Genomic DNA, 14441 nt, shown 5'->3' with positions numbered 1-14441 from the left:
ATTAAGGAAATTAGTGGCACTCTGCACCAAAGTAATAAAACCAATAAAACATATACAATCTCTCATCAACAGAAGCAATAAAAAACCTGTAATGGACTTTAGTGATAGAACCAGGCATGCACAGCTGTTCTCTTTCCCAATTCACACTGTGCCTCTGTGCCTGATTTTAGGCACAGATCTAGTATTATTTCAAATGTTTGATAGACCTTTTTATAAACATACTTATGCAGGAATAAGAAGTGTAAGATCTGACAAGCACTTCAGAAAAAAAACACCTGGTTGTCAGGGCTTGTATGGAAAGCTCCCTCTGCAAAAACTAACCGCTGTATCTGCCCTGGAACCCAAGCAAAAAATGCCCCCAAGGACCAGTGTCCAGTGACTTGGAAGGGAGGTTTGTGTCTGATGCAGCCTAAAGCTAGCAATAGACAGGCAGATCCCAACTCATCTTCATTCACAACCACATCACTGATCAATTTTCCACGACAAAAGGTGTGTTGGGAGTTTAGGGGAAATACAACTTAGAAGTTGGACAATTGAGGACCCATTCCTTGAATGGAGAATGAGAGAAAGATAATATCATGAGGACATGTGTTATCAAAAGCATTTCTGGGCAAGTCTGAGCTACTTTTAGGGGAAGGCGAGGATGAGCTCTTTGTGAGGAAATAATGCAGGGCCAGCTGAGGCAGCAGGGATCTTGTGTCCTTTTTGTTTATGATGACTACATAGAAAACCGCCCTGAGTCCTTTGGGAAAAGGGCAGTATACAGTATAAATCGAATAAAATAAATAAATAAATAAATAAATAAATAATAAATAAATAAATAAATAAATAAATAAATAAATAAATAAATAAATAAATAAATAAATAAATAAATAAAATTTGAGGAGGATGCTTAAATAGTTCCAGGCTTTATTCAGATGAGAAATGCAGAAATGATTTGTTCAGATAAGAAATGAAGAAATAATTCAGACTGGAGGCTAAAACATATAAAGAACGGTTGCAAGCAATGGGTATGTCTACTTTAATGAAAAGAAGGACTAGGGAGGTGACATGATAGCAGTGTTCCAATATCTGAGGGGCTGCCACAAAGAAGAGGGAGTCAAGCTATTCTCCAAAGTCCTTGAAAGCAGGTCAAGAAACAACAGATGGAAACTAATCAAGGAGAGAAACAACCTAGAACAAAAGGGAAACTTCTTGACAGTTAGCACAATTAACCAGTGGAATGACTTGCGGCCAGAAGTTGTGGGTGCTCCAACACTGGAAATTTTTAAGAAGAGACTGGACAGCCATTTGTCTGAAATGGTACAGAATTTCCTGCCTGAGCAATGTGCAATGTTCAAGAAACTATGCAAAGCCATGTGAACTTCATTTTTTTCTTGTTAGCTTTTAATATTTTCCCAAAGGAAAATTTCATTATTATGGTCCCCTCTTCTCTACCCTGAAACATGGTAATAGGAAGAATTTCTGTCTGAAACCTTTTCGTTTTACTACTTTTTCACTTATCCCATCTCATATAAAGGGGACAGTGTTCCGATGCCTTCAGTGCAGCTGTCAGGAAAAGGCAGTAGGGCCAAAGGTCTCTTTCTCAGGACATATTCCAGTTGGCTTCCTTGTCAGACAGCAGGAAAACAGGGCTGCTGACAGCTGTGTGTGTGTGGGGGGGGGATTAAACCATTTGCTAAGAACCAGGTCTCATGACAAAATCGGCTCATGTTACCTTATTTATAAATCCTCAAGTAGTGAGCTTGAACAGGGCTCGTTGCTTGTGTGTGAACAGGCAGGCTGGGGGAGGAGTTTATACTGATGAAAAAATATCAGGAAAAGCAGATGTGTTGCATGCTTTTTGTTGCATGATTCTCACGTGCATTTTACATGCTGCACATTAGGCACAATAGCTTTTCTCTCAGCTGCATTTGTAAACAACTGCCACAACTTTATATTGTCTCTCTCAAAAGTTATGCGTTCTGTACGGAGAAATACATCCTCCAGCCATATATTTCTTTCTGATTTATATGACTTATTTGCATAGTACAGCAGTTAGTTGCTGCCTGTCCTTGAAATATTTTCCATTTTTACCTGAATTGTCACTGGAATTAAAGTCATACCCCATTGCTGTCTTTGGACATCACCCCAATTCCTTAAAATTGAATCCTCTGTATAGCTACTTTTCTGTTTCTTGGGTTAAAAAAATGACAATCATACTGAGTATTTTCTCTTGTGAATTTCCTTTGAAAAAATTATTTTAACTGGAAAGGGTCAGAGAGCCTTGTAATAGCCACTCTAAATGTCCACATTAATTTGTCAAGCATCCAGAAACCTGTGACAAACCAATGGCCTTGACACATTAGATTGTTGAGAACTTTGCAAAATGCCTACCAGAAACCATCCAGATCCATGAAGTGCCTGGGTAGGTCTAGGGCTACCTACTTTGGATGATTTTTCCCTTGCTTGCTAAGCAAGGTCATGGGGGACTTCTGCAATATTATTTTGAGGATACTTCTAGGCATCTGTTGGATAAAGTTGGGGGAACCAACTCAATGTTATGTACTGAGCATGCCGAGAGAGAAGCCACATTGCTACAAAATGCAGTTTTCACGTACCTCCTTAAGCAATAGGATACAACAATTAAGTTTTGAAAGCTGCTGTTAGATCACATAGTACAAAGTCATGCTATACTTATCTTGTCCATCAGGTAACCAAAGCCATCTCTGTACCAAAGAGAAATCAGAATAGAAAGGATTAAAAAAAAAGGATTCTAAAGCTTCCTTTTTCCGCTATGTATTCAAGATGGACAGTGATGAATATTTGTTATTTATATGTAAGGGTGTAGGTTTATACCTATGTTGTATAGCATATGTAAAGGTGCGTTATGTATGTGTACGCTTTTGAGAGTAAGCAACAAAATTTCATTTTTAATGTGTGCCAATGTGCCCACAGTAAAAATTGACAATAAAGGTTATCTATTCTATAAACAAAGGGACGCGGTGGCTCAGTGGGTTAGGACGCTGAGCTTGTCAATCAGAAGGTCGGCAGTTTGGCGGGTCAAATCCCGAGTGCCGCGTAACAGAGTGAGCGCCTGTTACTCGTCCCAGCTTCTGCCAACCTAGCAGTTCGAAAGCACGTAAAAATGCAAGTAGAAAAATAGGGACCACTACGGTGGGAAGGTAACAGCGTTCCGTGCGCCTTTGGTGTCTAGTCATGCTGGCCACATGACCACGGAGACGTCCTTGGACAAGCGCTGGCTCTTCGGCTTTGAAACGGAGATGAGCACCGGCCCCTAGAGTCGGAAACGACTAGCACGCATGTGCGGGGGAACCTTTACCTTTACCTTTATTCTATAAACAAGATTTTTCCTTTAATATTTCCTGAAATCAAGTTAGTTGTCCACAGGATCCAACACTTTTAATCAGAATGACAAAAGCAGTATCATGCAGTCAAATGTTTTGTCCCTTTTGTATGTATATACATTTACACAAAGGGCAGAATTGATATCATGATGCTGCTTTTAAAACCCCACCTACCCATCCCCATCCCAACATGTCCCAAATCTCTGACTATCTTTTGATTAATGATTGTAACTATGATGTATGAAATATGACCTATCACTTTGTTGTTTGTATGTACAATAAGAGTTTATGTATCAGAGACAAATTCCTTGTGTGTTCAATCACACTTGGCCAATAAAGAATTCTATTCTGTTCTGTTCTGTTCTATTCTATTCATTATTATTTTCCACTAGTTTGGATAAATATGAATGTTGGACATTAGCCAAAAAAATTTCATTGATTTTATAAGCAAGGATCTCACCAAATGATGGAGATGAATAATAATCTTGAAATCACTGGCAATCCAGAGTCCTTTGAAATGCTTATAACTCTTCAGTTGTTTAACTATGTTAAGATAGAGTTAATTTTTTATTATTAAATTTGCTTGCCACCCATCGTGCTGCAAGATAATTTCTGTGAGATCAATCACTTTGAAAAAATAATGTGATCTTCAACTTATTGGGTAGCTCTTTACAGAGACTAAGAAAAGTGCTTCCAAGCCTGTGGAAAAAAGAAAATGTGTGCTTGTTTCTATGCCCGCAAGAGATCTTTCAGCGTCTTTTGATTCCTTCTAAGGGCAAAAGTAGTGCGTGTTATGTCTCTGTTTAATTCATTTGCAGGAGTAAAAAAAAAAAACTCAAGCATCTCCAGATAACAGTCTCCTGATGGTCTTTAAAACTTGGCTGTTTGCTTTCAGTTGCTGAAACAGAAACATATTTTGTGTAATTAGACAGCACTGGCACTTACGGCTTTTTTCTTTTCTTCTCATTCTATGAAAGTTATACAGTGCCTTCATTGACATGTCCTAAATTTTTAACAGAAGTCAACATTTTAGATATATCTGATTTGTATAAACTAAACTGAACTCTATTGCAACTTGAAGGGGGGATGTTAGATTATTATACATACAGATGTTCATATTCAGGAAGGGACAGGATCACAAACCTACTTTCCTTTAATCAAACGGTATGCTCCCCATTAGCAAAAGTTATATTAATTCCCAAATAATTAAAAACTGTGTATTAATCACTTTGATAGTACAGAGTGGTACTATCATTTGAAAGAAACAGGGATTCCATGGGCACAGATTCATATGCCTGGAGAAAGCTTATCCACACAGATATCCTGATCCTGTCAATCTCTTCTCATTTATATCTCATCCTTCCTTTCAGAGGGCTGAGAGGTATATATGGAAGAAAAATATACCTTCATTTTATTCCACAAGAGAACCCTGCCAAGTGCCCAGCTTAAAACACAGTACCTGGAACAAAGTCACCACTAAATTACATGATCAAATAGGACTCAAACCTGGAATTAAAGGCTAGCTATGGTTATGCAACATAGTTCTTATTGTACATTTCCCCCCAGAATATAAGGGTTCTGATTTGTCTTTAGTATCTACAAGATTTTAACTATCTCCTAGAAATTTACAGTAAATATAAATGGTTCCTGATGTGTATTGTAGCTTTTGGACATAAAAGCTTTAGTGAATGTTTCACTAAATAACTGCTGTTATGATTGGTTTCTTCATTTTCCTATGTAGACAGTATAACAGTTTGCTAAAGAATGAATAAAAGTACAAACAGTCCCATTTGGAGACAGATTGGAGAGGAATGTCACTTTTATTAATAAACTCTTGGGGAGGTGATCCCTGGAGAAAACTACATTTTTGCAACTATTTTCAAACACAGTAAGAAATGCAAAATGAAAATACAAAATCAGGAAAAGGTCTGGTAGAACTCGGGATTTCAGTGAGGCATCTAGAGTTTAAGGCTTTGAAGGCAAAAAATCAAAGATGAATAATTCTTGCTCATCGGGATGTGGGAGTAATGGGAAGGCTACTAGTAACATAGCACTCCTTAGACATATTCTAGTACAGGATGGATTGTGGTGGGTGAGACAGAAGTAATTATTTTCTAAAAAGAACAGTTAAAACCAGAAGGATAAACTGGCTGTACCAACTCCACTCATCTACATTCAAGTCCTACAGTCTGACTCTTTTTACAAACTTACACCTCATCTTTAACTTCATTGTCAAGTGCTTATTCATTTGCCTGGTGCATAATCCAGGAATCAGTGCACACACAAAAAAGCAGAGCTTAAAAAAATAAATCCCATCACACACGAACAGACATACATGTAAGTGCATGTAACACGCACTCAAACTTGTGACCTAATGCTCGGTTGCTATTTGACCTGGAGTTTAAGTGAATACATTTGGCAATTTTGAAGCTCATCCAAACGATCAACACTGGCGAGCACTACCTTAGGAGACTTTTAGTTCCATTTATGAAATACATTTCATCATATAAGTTATGCTTGTGGTAGTAATGTCTATCTACTTATATGTGTTAACTTGTTCTATAGAAAACCCTCTTCTTCACTGTTTCCTCATCCTGGTCCGAGTCTGAAAAATATTTCTTTCCCTATTCTTACTTCTTTCTCTCTAGTTTTGGGCAGAAGAGTTTTAGCAATTGAAATAATGAGTCTTGGAATTCAGACCCAGACTGCTGTGTTAAAATCAAACCCTGACTGAGTCTGCTCTATTGTGGTGTGGACTTTCTTGCCATGGGGTTTGGGCTTGACTTTCCTTCCTTCCTTCTTTTCACACCTGTTGGCTTTGTCTTGAGAGTTTGGTGTGCTCCCACGAAGTGGGAAGTAAAACAGTCCCTTCTGTTTGCCACCTGCTTGGGGCCTCTTTAAGATCTCAGTCTCTTTATTCTTTGTTGGCAGCCAGCAGGGCTTCTGTTTTAGTAATCTGTCTCTATCTGGTCGGACACTCCTTAAAAATTTCTTGAAGAGATTGGCTGTGAGGGAAAATTTCCTACAGAATTCTTGGGACTTGCTACTTGGCAGAGATGCCTCATTTTTTTCTCCTTTTCTGTCTATCTCTGGCAAATCCAGCCAATTACCAACTAGATCAGCAAAGATGTTATCACCCAGAATCAAAGGTTGTCTGTTTCTACTTTGAGACATTAATGAGCAAGTCCAGTCTTTGTTCTCATCAGAAAACCAACAATCCTTACAAACTGACTTAGACTCAGACAAGCAGCTGGTATCTTGAGTAAGCCAGCTACTTGTTGTGTTGTCACTAGATGACTCCAACATTCTTGGTGAATGATACTCTGTTGTGCTCGCATCTGAAGAAGGTCCACTGTCGTTCTCACTACCTATGCTGCTAAGGGATGAAGCTATGTGCCCATGGTTAGTGTCTGGCAAAGAAATATGGCAACATGAGCTGGTAGAGTGTGACACAGGAGTTGAACATAAAAAGGCTGAAGATCTGCAGTTGTCCAAATAACGTTTTCCCAGCAGGGTCTCACTCTCTTGGCTGGCATCAAACTTTGCCCTTGGCATCTCCTTATTGTTTTGACAATACTTATGCTGGCCAATTCCCGAAACCTGATTTGGGTTACTTGAAATCTCCAGCTGTTCCAAAGCTGTCTGGACCTGGAGCAGTTTCAATTCTTGCAGAGCACCCATCATGCAGTTCATCTGTTCATGCAGCCCGTCCCCAACTTCCTTCATGGATAACTGTTGTAAAAGAAAAATGCAAAGAATAAAGGCAGAATTCAGTAACATGTATAACTGAAATATATGTGAATATGCAGTAAGTGAAATCAACTGTACACTACTTCTGTATCTTGCATTTATCATAATATATTCAATTATATTCAACTTTCATCCTGATTTTTAAATGTTCTTTATAAAGTCCTCACATTACCTGCTTTTGCTTATTATTATTTTTAGTTGCTTATAACAAGTCATATATTTTGAGAGAATTTGATCTGAATGAAAAAATTGGTTGCATCAATTTTAGTCTTCGTCTTTTATCATGCTTTTTATTTTTGAAAGGATGATTTCAAGTAATGAGCACATACCAAATTTTATTCCTTTATTTTTTCAGGCATGATATATTTTTAATCAATCAAGAAACATTTGAATAAATTATCCCTATTATCATGTGAAATTTTATTGTTACCAACAAAAGATTGTTTAACTTTATTATTTATTTATTTATTTATTTATTTATTTATTTATTTATTTATTTATTTATTTATTTATTTATTTATTTATTTATTTATTTGACTTATATGCCGCCCTATCTCCCAAAGGACTCAGGGCGGCTAACAACAATAAAAAACAACAATACAAAAATTAAAAAAAGAATTAAATAACAGCCCCAAAATAAATTAACTACACAATTAAAAATTAAAACATATTTAAAAACCCATCATCAATCCAGGTCTTGTCTTAATCCAACTTGTCTTAATTCTCAAAAGCCATAATCACAAATCTATGACTTTCCTATTTAAAAATTCAAGAATTATATCCACAATCCCTCAACCTTTGTTTGTTCAGCCAGGTTTACGAAGACATTGGGGGGGGGGGGGAAACCTGACAATCTTAACCTGTATTTCGGTCAAACTCACTGTAATCACTTTCTATGCAGTGCTGTTGTAATGCAGCCATACAATTACCACCTGTATGCATGGCTTACAATTACACTTCCAGGATAATCTGCCTTCATGTTACTAAGCATGCTCTATCTGCAATTTCCATGTCTTTGGGAGCTGAATGTCAGTGACATTGTTCTTCAGAAACCCATGGCTCTATGACCCTGCAGCTATTTCCAAATGTGTCTTCTGTAATAAGTTTCAAAACTGGATTCAGGAAGAGCTGAAGCATAAGCAAGAATCCAGTCTGCCTGCCAGAACGTATACAGTATATAGCTGCCGAGCACACTCCTTAAATTCAGGTACCATTTCAAAATTCTGTCTTTCTGGCCAGTTTACAGCTAAATCTTAAGTCCAAATCAATCAACCTTCTGCACAAGCCACAGCTATTTTCTTTTTATAGAGCAGCTATTATGTTACTCATGTGCAGAATCTCGGAAGGGGGGGGGGGAAGGAAGCATCTGTTATCTAATCCTCAGAGAAAACTATCACCTTACCTCTTTTCCAGGTTTGCAGTACTGTCTCTCTTCCTAATCTTTTCCGCCTTGTAAGTGGAACACCCCTAACTCTCTTTATCTGAAGCTTTGTAAAACTGACTTGGGAAACAGCTTAGATGCTCTCATTGGACACTTCCCATCAAATTTCCTTGCAGGCCAAGTGGTGTAATCAGGCAATGATGAGTGACAATGGGTCCTGAAGTAATTATGGCTGATAGGAAAGTCAGCATATGTTGTATAGCCGGGTTGTGCAGTTCATTGATTCAATTAACTCCCCCTTTTGGGGAAAAGGAGGGGGGCATCCTCCTAAACTAGGTCTCATGTGTGAAGGAGCCATTAGGAAATATGAATATTTCAGAAGCCCTTGTTCTTTGCTTCTACTGAGAGAGGAACTGGAAGAAACACAGCACTAAGGGTCTTCCCTAAAGAATAAGATTCATCACTCATAGCATTATGGCCTGAACAAAGATAAAATTTGTCCAGATTTTAAGGCTGGAATATTCATATGAACTATCTTAAGTGGCAGAACTATAAATTGGATTTCTCCTTTTTTTTAACATCCACACAACAATCCTGTGAGGGTTTTGTCTGAAATGGTATAGGGTTTCCTGCCTGAGCAGGGGGTTGGACTAGATGACCTCCAAGGTCCCTTCCAACTTATTATTATTATTATTATTATAAGAGAGAATAATTAGCCCACAGGTATCTAGTAAACTCAGCAGAAGCCTGTGGATTTGAATTTGGACCTTCTGAGCCCTTGGCCCACACTCTTATTTATTCTACCACACTGGAAAGATCTTTTTATTGGAAACCTTACAAGTGGAGGCTGGGGAGGTGGTGGTGGGGTGATAGTGTTAAGATTATTATTAGGCATCAATGGCAGTTCCACGTAAACCACGTCATTTCCAATTCACTGCTCCAAGACAGGAACAGTTCTCTTATTGAAGGAGAGGTATCACAAAACACTCACTCCTTTTCAATCTGTCCATCACTAACATGGCAGCAGTGCTGTTTTCAATGGTGGAACTCCTCTCCTCTTTCTACTATAGAGAGTTGAATGCATACTATGATCCAACAGAACCCACCCAGGGCCAAAGGACTATGCCAAAAGTGTTTTGTGAATACTTGCTTATTCTTACACATTTTAAGTGCCAGCAACTTCACATGCTGTAAATTAAATATAAGGCAGTAAATTCAACTATTCTTGCAAGAAAACTTTAAAAATCTAATAGAAGTCAGAGAAGGCTATAATTTAGCAAAGAATGTAAGATCATGATGAGAAAAATGTCAGTAATAAAAGTAAAGATTCAATCTACTTGGCAAAAAATACTGCTGTGTCACAAATCTTGCTACTGGGCACAGATATCTAGTACAAGCCACAATAATGTCATTGGCATCATGATATTTATACTAATGACAGAAATCATTGCCCCAGTTGACTCTCTGTAGACATCCAAATTAATGACTTATTTGATATCTAACTAATACCATCCTATATGCATTTTCTTAGAAGTAAATTAATTCAATAATACATATCATCATATAGAGCAGGGTTGCAGCACATTATTAACTATACTTTCTCAAAAGCAGGTCCTCTTAATGGGTCTTACTTTTCAAAATAAACTTTATCAGTCTATACTGTTTGTTGGCATAAGTTCTTTATTATCAGGAACTGATGAATATTTAAGCAAAAGCATTCAGAAAGCACAAGATTGTTCTAGGGTAAGTATGTTTAGTATTGACTACTATATTGTAGTAGTTAGTAGTACTACTATATTGTATCTGCAAATTTCAGATGATCACAGAAAACTCGATCTTTTTGCTACTATCTAGCAGTTACTTTGATTTTTGCAACTTTGTTTTAATTAGTGAAATTTAACAGATAAAAATGAAACATATGCACACACACATATTTCGAAATAGAAATTTTCATCCTACTTAAGCGATATTTCACATAGCTTATCTTTGTATATATAATTTTATTATATAATCTCAAATTTACATCATATTTTTAAAAAGCAGAACACACGATACTGTTAGCCAAAGTTATATAAAGGCTGTTACATAAGCCACACTGCAGCTGGATGTCTAAAGTCACCAGATTTTGGTGTTCCACTTATAGGAGAATTTCTGTGAAGTCAATTAAAATAACACAGTAAGTTGCAAGCAACCTAAAAATAACAGCCAATTAAACACATTTGTTCTTGTTTCTTAGAAGCAGTTAACGTATGGTTTATATAATCTGACGAGAAATCAGAATATAAGATTCTTAATGGGAGACTTCCATAGGGAGTCCATGAAGTTACACAGAGAATTAAATTTAATTTTGGCCATAAATTAATGGGATAATACCAGGGTCTGAAACCAAAGCCAACTATAGAAACCAAACTATGACTATAAGGCATGTATAGCTTTTTTTAAAACTTGAACTGAAAAGCTTCTAGGGCAGTGATGGTGAACCTTTTAGAGACTGAGTGCCCAAACTGCAACCCAAAACCCACTTATGTATCATTGGGTGCCGGGTGGGCATGGCCAATTGGGTGAGCGTGGCTGCAGTGGTAACGGCAGACTGGGTGGGATTAAAAAGTTCAATCCATCAATTCCAGCTTTGCGAGATCTTTTTCCCCGCAAGAAGTTGAAATTGATTGATTGATTGAACCTTTTTTTTTTGGCACACGGTGGCGGAGGCCTAAAGTGAAAAGGAACCCAGCTGAAGGCCTAGGATTGGGGCGACGGCGCACGTGCCCACAGAGAGGGCTCTGCGTGCCACCTGTGGCACACGTTCAATAGGTTCGCCCTCACGATTCTAGGGTAAAAGTACAAATCTGGCCACCATAAAGAAGATGAGAAATAACCTTAGCAAGAAATTTACAAGTTGCAGGAATTAAAAAAAAAGATCCCTTGAATGGAAGAACTCAAGACATCTGAGGAGCAATGTTGCATAACCCTGGCCCAATAGGAGAAATATGTGTTCCCACATAAGGAAACCTGGAACTGCATCCCAAGATATGTATAAACTCTCACCTGCTCTATTGGAGTCCTGTTAATTTGCCATTTATGCATCCTATAGTTGAGTCAAGCAAAAACTAAATGTTTGGAGTTTTAAAAATAATATGTTATCAAATAACAATCTATTACAAACTTAAAAATAATATGTTATCAAATAACAATCTATTTCTGAAGTAGCCGAAGGACCACTCGGGACGACAGGTTACTTAACTAAAGGTTTATTAAGAGCAAGGCAAACATAGAATAACTTGCCCGGCTTTTATAGCCGGCAGCTGTCAGCGAGGGCCAATCAGGAACGTTCATTTTGGCGCCGCGTCTATTCGGACCAATCCGCGTCTTCTGTTCTTGACAGCTCAGGCTTCCGCATGGTCCGGTATTTTGACAGCCGCGAGCTGTCAGTGGTTGCGCCTGCGCCGTGCGGGGAACTTTGACAGCTGTCAAAGTTCCCGCGTGTTCTCCTGTCAGATTGTTTTCCTCATTGAATAGCCGGAATAACTTGTTAACTTATATACATTCATGCTGTTTACATATATAATACACCCCTTACCCCTCCCCTGGCGCGTTCCCTCCCCCTTGGTTGTCGGAACCTGCCCACTGGTAGTCCTTTAGGTAGGCGGGGGCTCTACGGTTCCTGTTGGAACGACGAGGAAGTGGGGGGATGTCTGGTTCTGGTAGTTCGTTTCTTTGCTGCTCTTCCTCTTGGTTTGGTATTGGTAGTATTTCTGGGGGAGGTTGCAGAACGAATTCTTCTGGTTGGGGTTCTGGGTGGTGTGGTGGTTGTCTGGGTCTGAGTTGGTCGATGTGGCGGCGTAGATTGCCGTGAGTTTGTGTGGATATTAGGTAGGAAATGGGTCCCGTTTGTTTTAGTACTGTCCCTTGGACCCATTTGTTTTTATCGGTGTATGATTGTGCCCATATCATTTGCCCTGGTTTGAGTGTGCGGTTTGGGTGGGGGTGCTCTTTTTCTTCCGGGTATGTGTCGGGATGTAGTCTGTCGAGCCGCGTTATCAGCCTCCTCCCCCATCTTAGTTCCGCCGGGGATTTGCCCGTTGTTGTGCATGGAGTTGCGTGTTGTGACATGAGGAACTGGCTGAGTCGCCGCTGCCAGTTCCCCTTTGCGAATTTTTTCAAAGCTTCTTTTGTGGAACGCACCATAATTTCAGCCATCCCGTTCGTCGATGGGTGGAACGGCGCAGACGTGACCAGCCTAATACAATTCTTCATAGCGAACATCTGAAATTCACGAGAAGTGAATTGAGGTCCATTGTCTGAAACTATGGTGTCTGGCAGGCCGTGTGTGGCGAATATTTTCCTTAGGGCTTGTATAGTGGCTCCTGACGTTGTTTTTCTAAGGGGAGTGACTTCTAACCATTTAGAATAGCTGTCTACTACAATTAGGAAACTTTGTCCCTGGATAGGTCCTGCGAAATCTAAATGTATGCGTGACCAAGGGTTTCTTGTAGTTTCCCATTTGTGAATTGGTGCTTGGGGTGGCTCGTTCCGGGTTGCTTGACAGGTGTAGCACCCTCCCACATATCTTTCTATCTCTTTATCTATGCCGGGCCACCAGACATAACTTCTGGCCATAGCTTTCATCTTGACAATGCCTGGATGTCCTTCATGTAAAATGTGTAATGTTTGGTTTATGTTCTTCTCCGGTATTATGACCCGATTTCCCCAAAGCAGGCATCCCCTATGAGTAGAGATTTCATTTTTCCTGCTAAAATAAGGCTGGAATTGGGCGTGTGGGTTTTGTGCTGGCCACCCTGTTGTGGCCCATTTGAGAATTCTGCTAAGTATTTTGTCCTTAGCTGAATTGTTAGCTATAATGTTCGCAGACAGGGGACAGTCTGGAAGTTGAGAGATTGCTAGGGTCAGTCCAGCTGGGGCTGGGTCTGAGTCCTTGTTTTGAATGGGCAGTCTGCTGAGGCAGTCTGCGTGTCCTAATTCCTTCCCCGGTTTATGTATTAACTGATAGGAATAGGCCGATAAGAATGTGGACCACCGTAGTATTCTTGGTGAGAGAATCTGTGGTGTAGTTTTATTCCACGTGAATATTCCCAGTAGGGGTTTGTGATCTGTAAATATGGTAAAGGGTCTCCCATAGAGGTAGTCATGAAATTTTTTAACCCCTGCGACTATTGCTAGGGCTTCTCTGTCTATTTGTGCATAATTCCGTTCTGCTTTTGACAGAGTGCGTGAATAAAAGGCTATGGGTCTTTGTGTGCCGTCCTTGAATAAATGACTTAACACTGCCCCGATTCCATAGGGAGAGGCATCGCAAGCGATGCATATTGGGGTGTCTTCTCTGAAAAGGGTGATTGTTGAGCTGTTACAAATAATCTTTTTTAATGATTGGAAACTATTTTCATGTATTTTGGTCCAGGACCAGACAGTTCCCTTGTCCAGGAGCCTATGCAGAGGCTCTGCGATAGTGGCTTTATGGGGAAGGAAGGCATGGTAAAAGTTTAATAATCCTAAAAAAGCTTGGAGCTCTTGTTTATTCCTTGGGCTTGGCGCTGTTTGGATGGCCCTTAGTTTTTCTGTGGTGGGGTGGATGCCTTGTCCGTCTATTTTGTACCCTAGGAATTCTGTGGATGTGACTCCAATTGAGCACTTTTCCCGTTTAAGTTTGAGGCCGGCTTCTCTAAGCCGGCTCAGCACAGCTGACAGCCTGTCAGCTAAGTTTGCTTCATTTTCTCCGGCGATGAGAACATCGTCGAAATAGGGGCAGACCCCGGGTATTCCTTTCAGGGTTTTCTCCATGATACCCTGGAAGATACCCGGGGCTGCCGATATGCCGAATTGGAGCCTTTTCACTTTAAAGGCACCGCGGTGGGTGACAATTGTCTGAGCTTCCGCGGTGTCATTTGTGACAGGCAGTTGCAAATACGCCTGCGTGAGATCAAGTTTGGCGAAAATGGCGCCGGAGC

General features: G+C 39.6%; 1 protein-coding gene across 1 annotated transcript in view; it reads right to left on the bottom strand.

The window, feature by feature from the left end:
- Positions 1–6041: 6041 nt before the first annotated feature.
- The window catches only part of INKA2 (inka box actin regulator 2), a gene marked incomplete at its 3' end in the record, with an annotated part of 35507 nt that continues 27107 nt past the window's right edge, over positions 6042–14441 (bottom strand). Inside the window, exon 2 of the mRNA XM_081322451.1 lies at positions 6042–7079. Within this exon, the coding sequence (XP_081178577.1) occupies positions 6042–7079 (1038 nt within the window). The remainder of the gene's footprint in view (positions 7080–14441) is intronic.

This window comes from Vipera berus (genome assembly GCF_964194415.1).
Source record: "Vipera berus genome assembly, chromosome: 3".
Taxonomy (NCBI): Eukaryota; Metazoa; Chordata; class Lepidosauria; order Squamata; family Viperidae; genus Vipera; species Vipera berus.
Note: the sequence above shows the minus strand (reverse complement) of the source record. Positions and strands in the feature narration are given on the sequence as shown.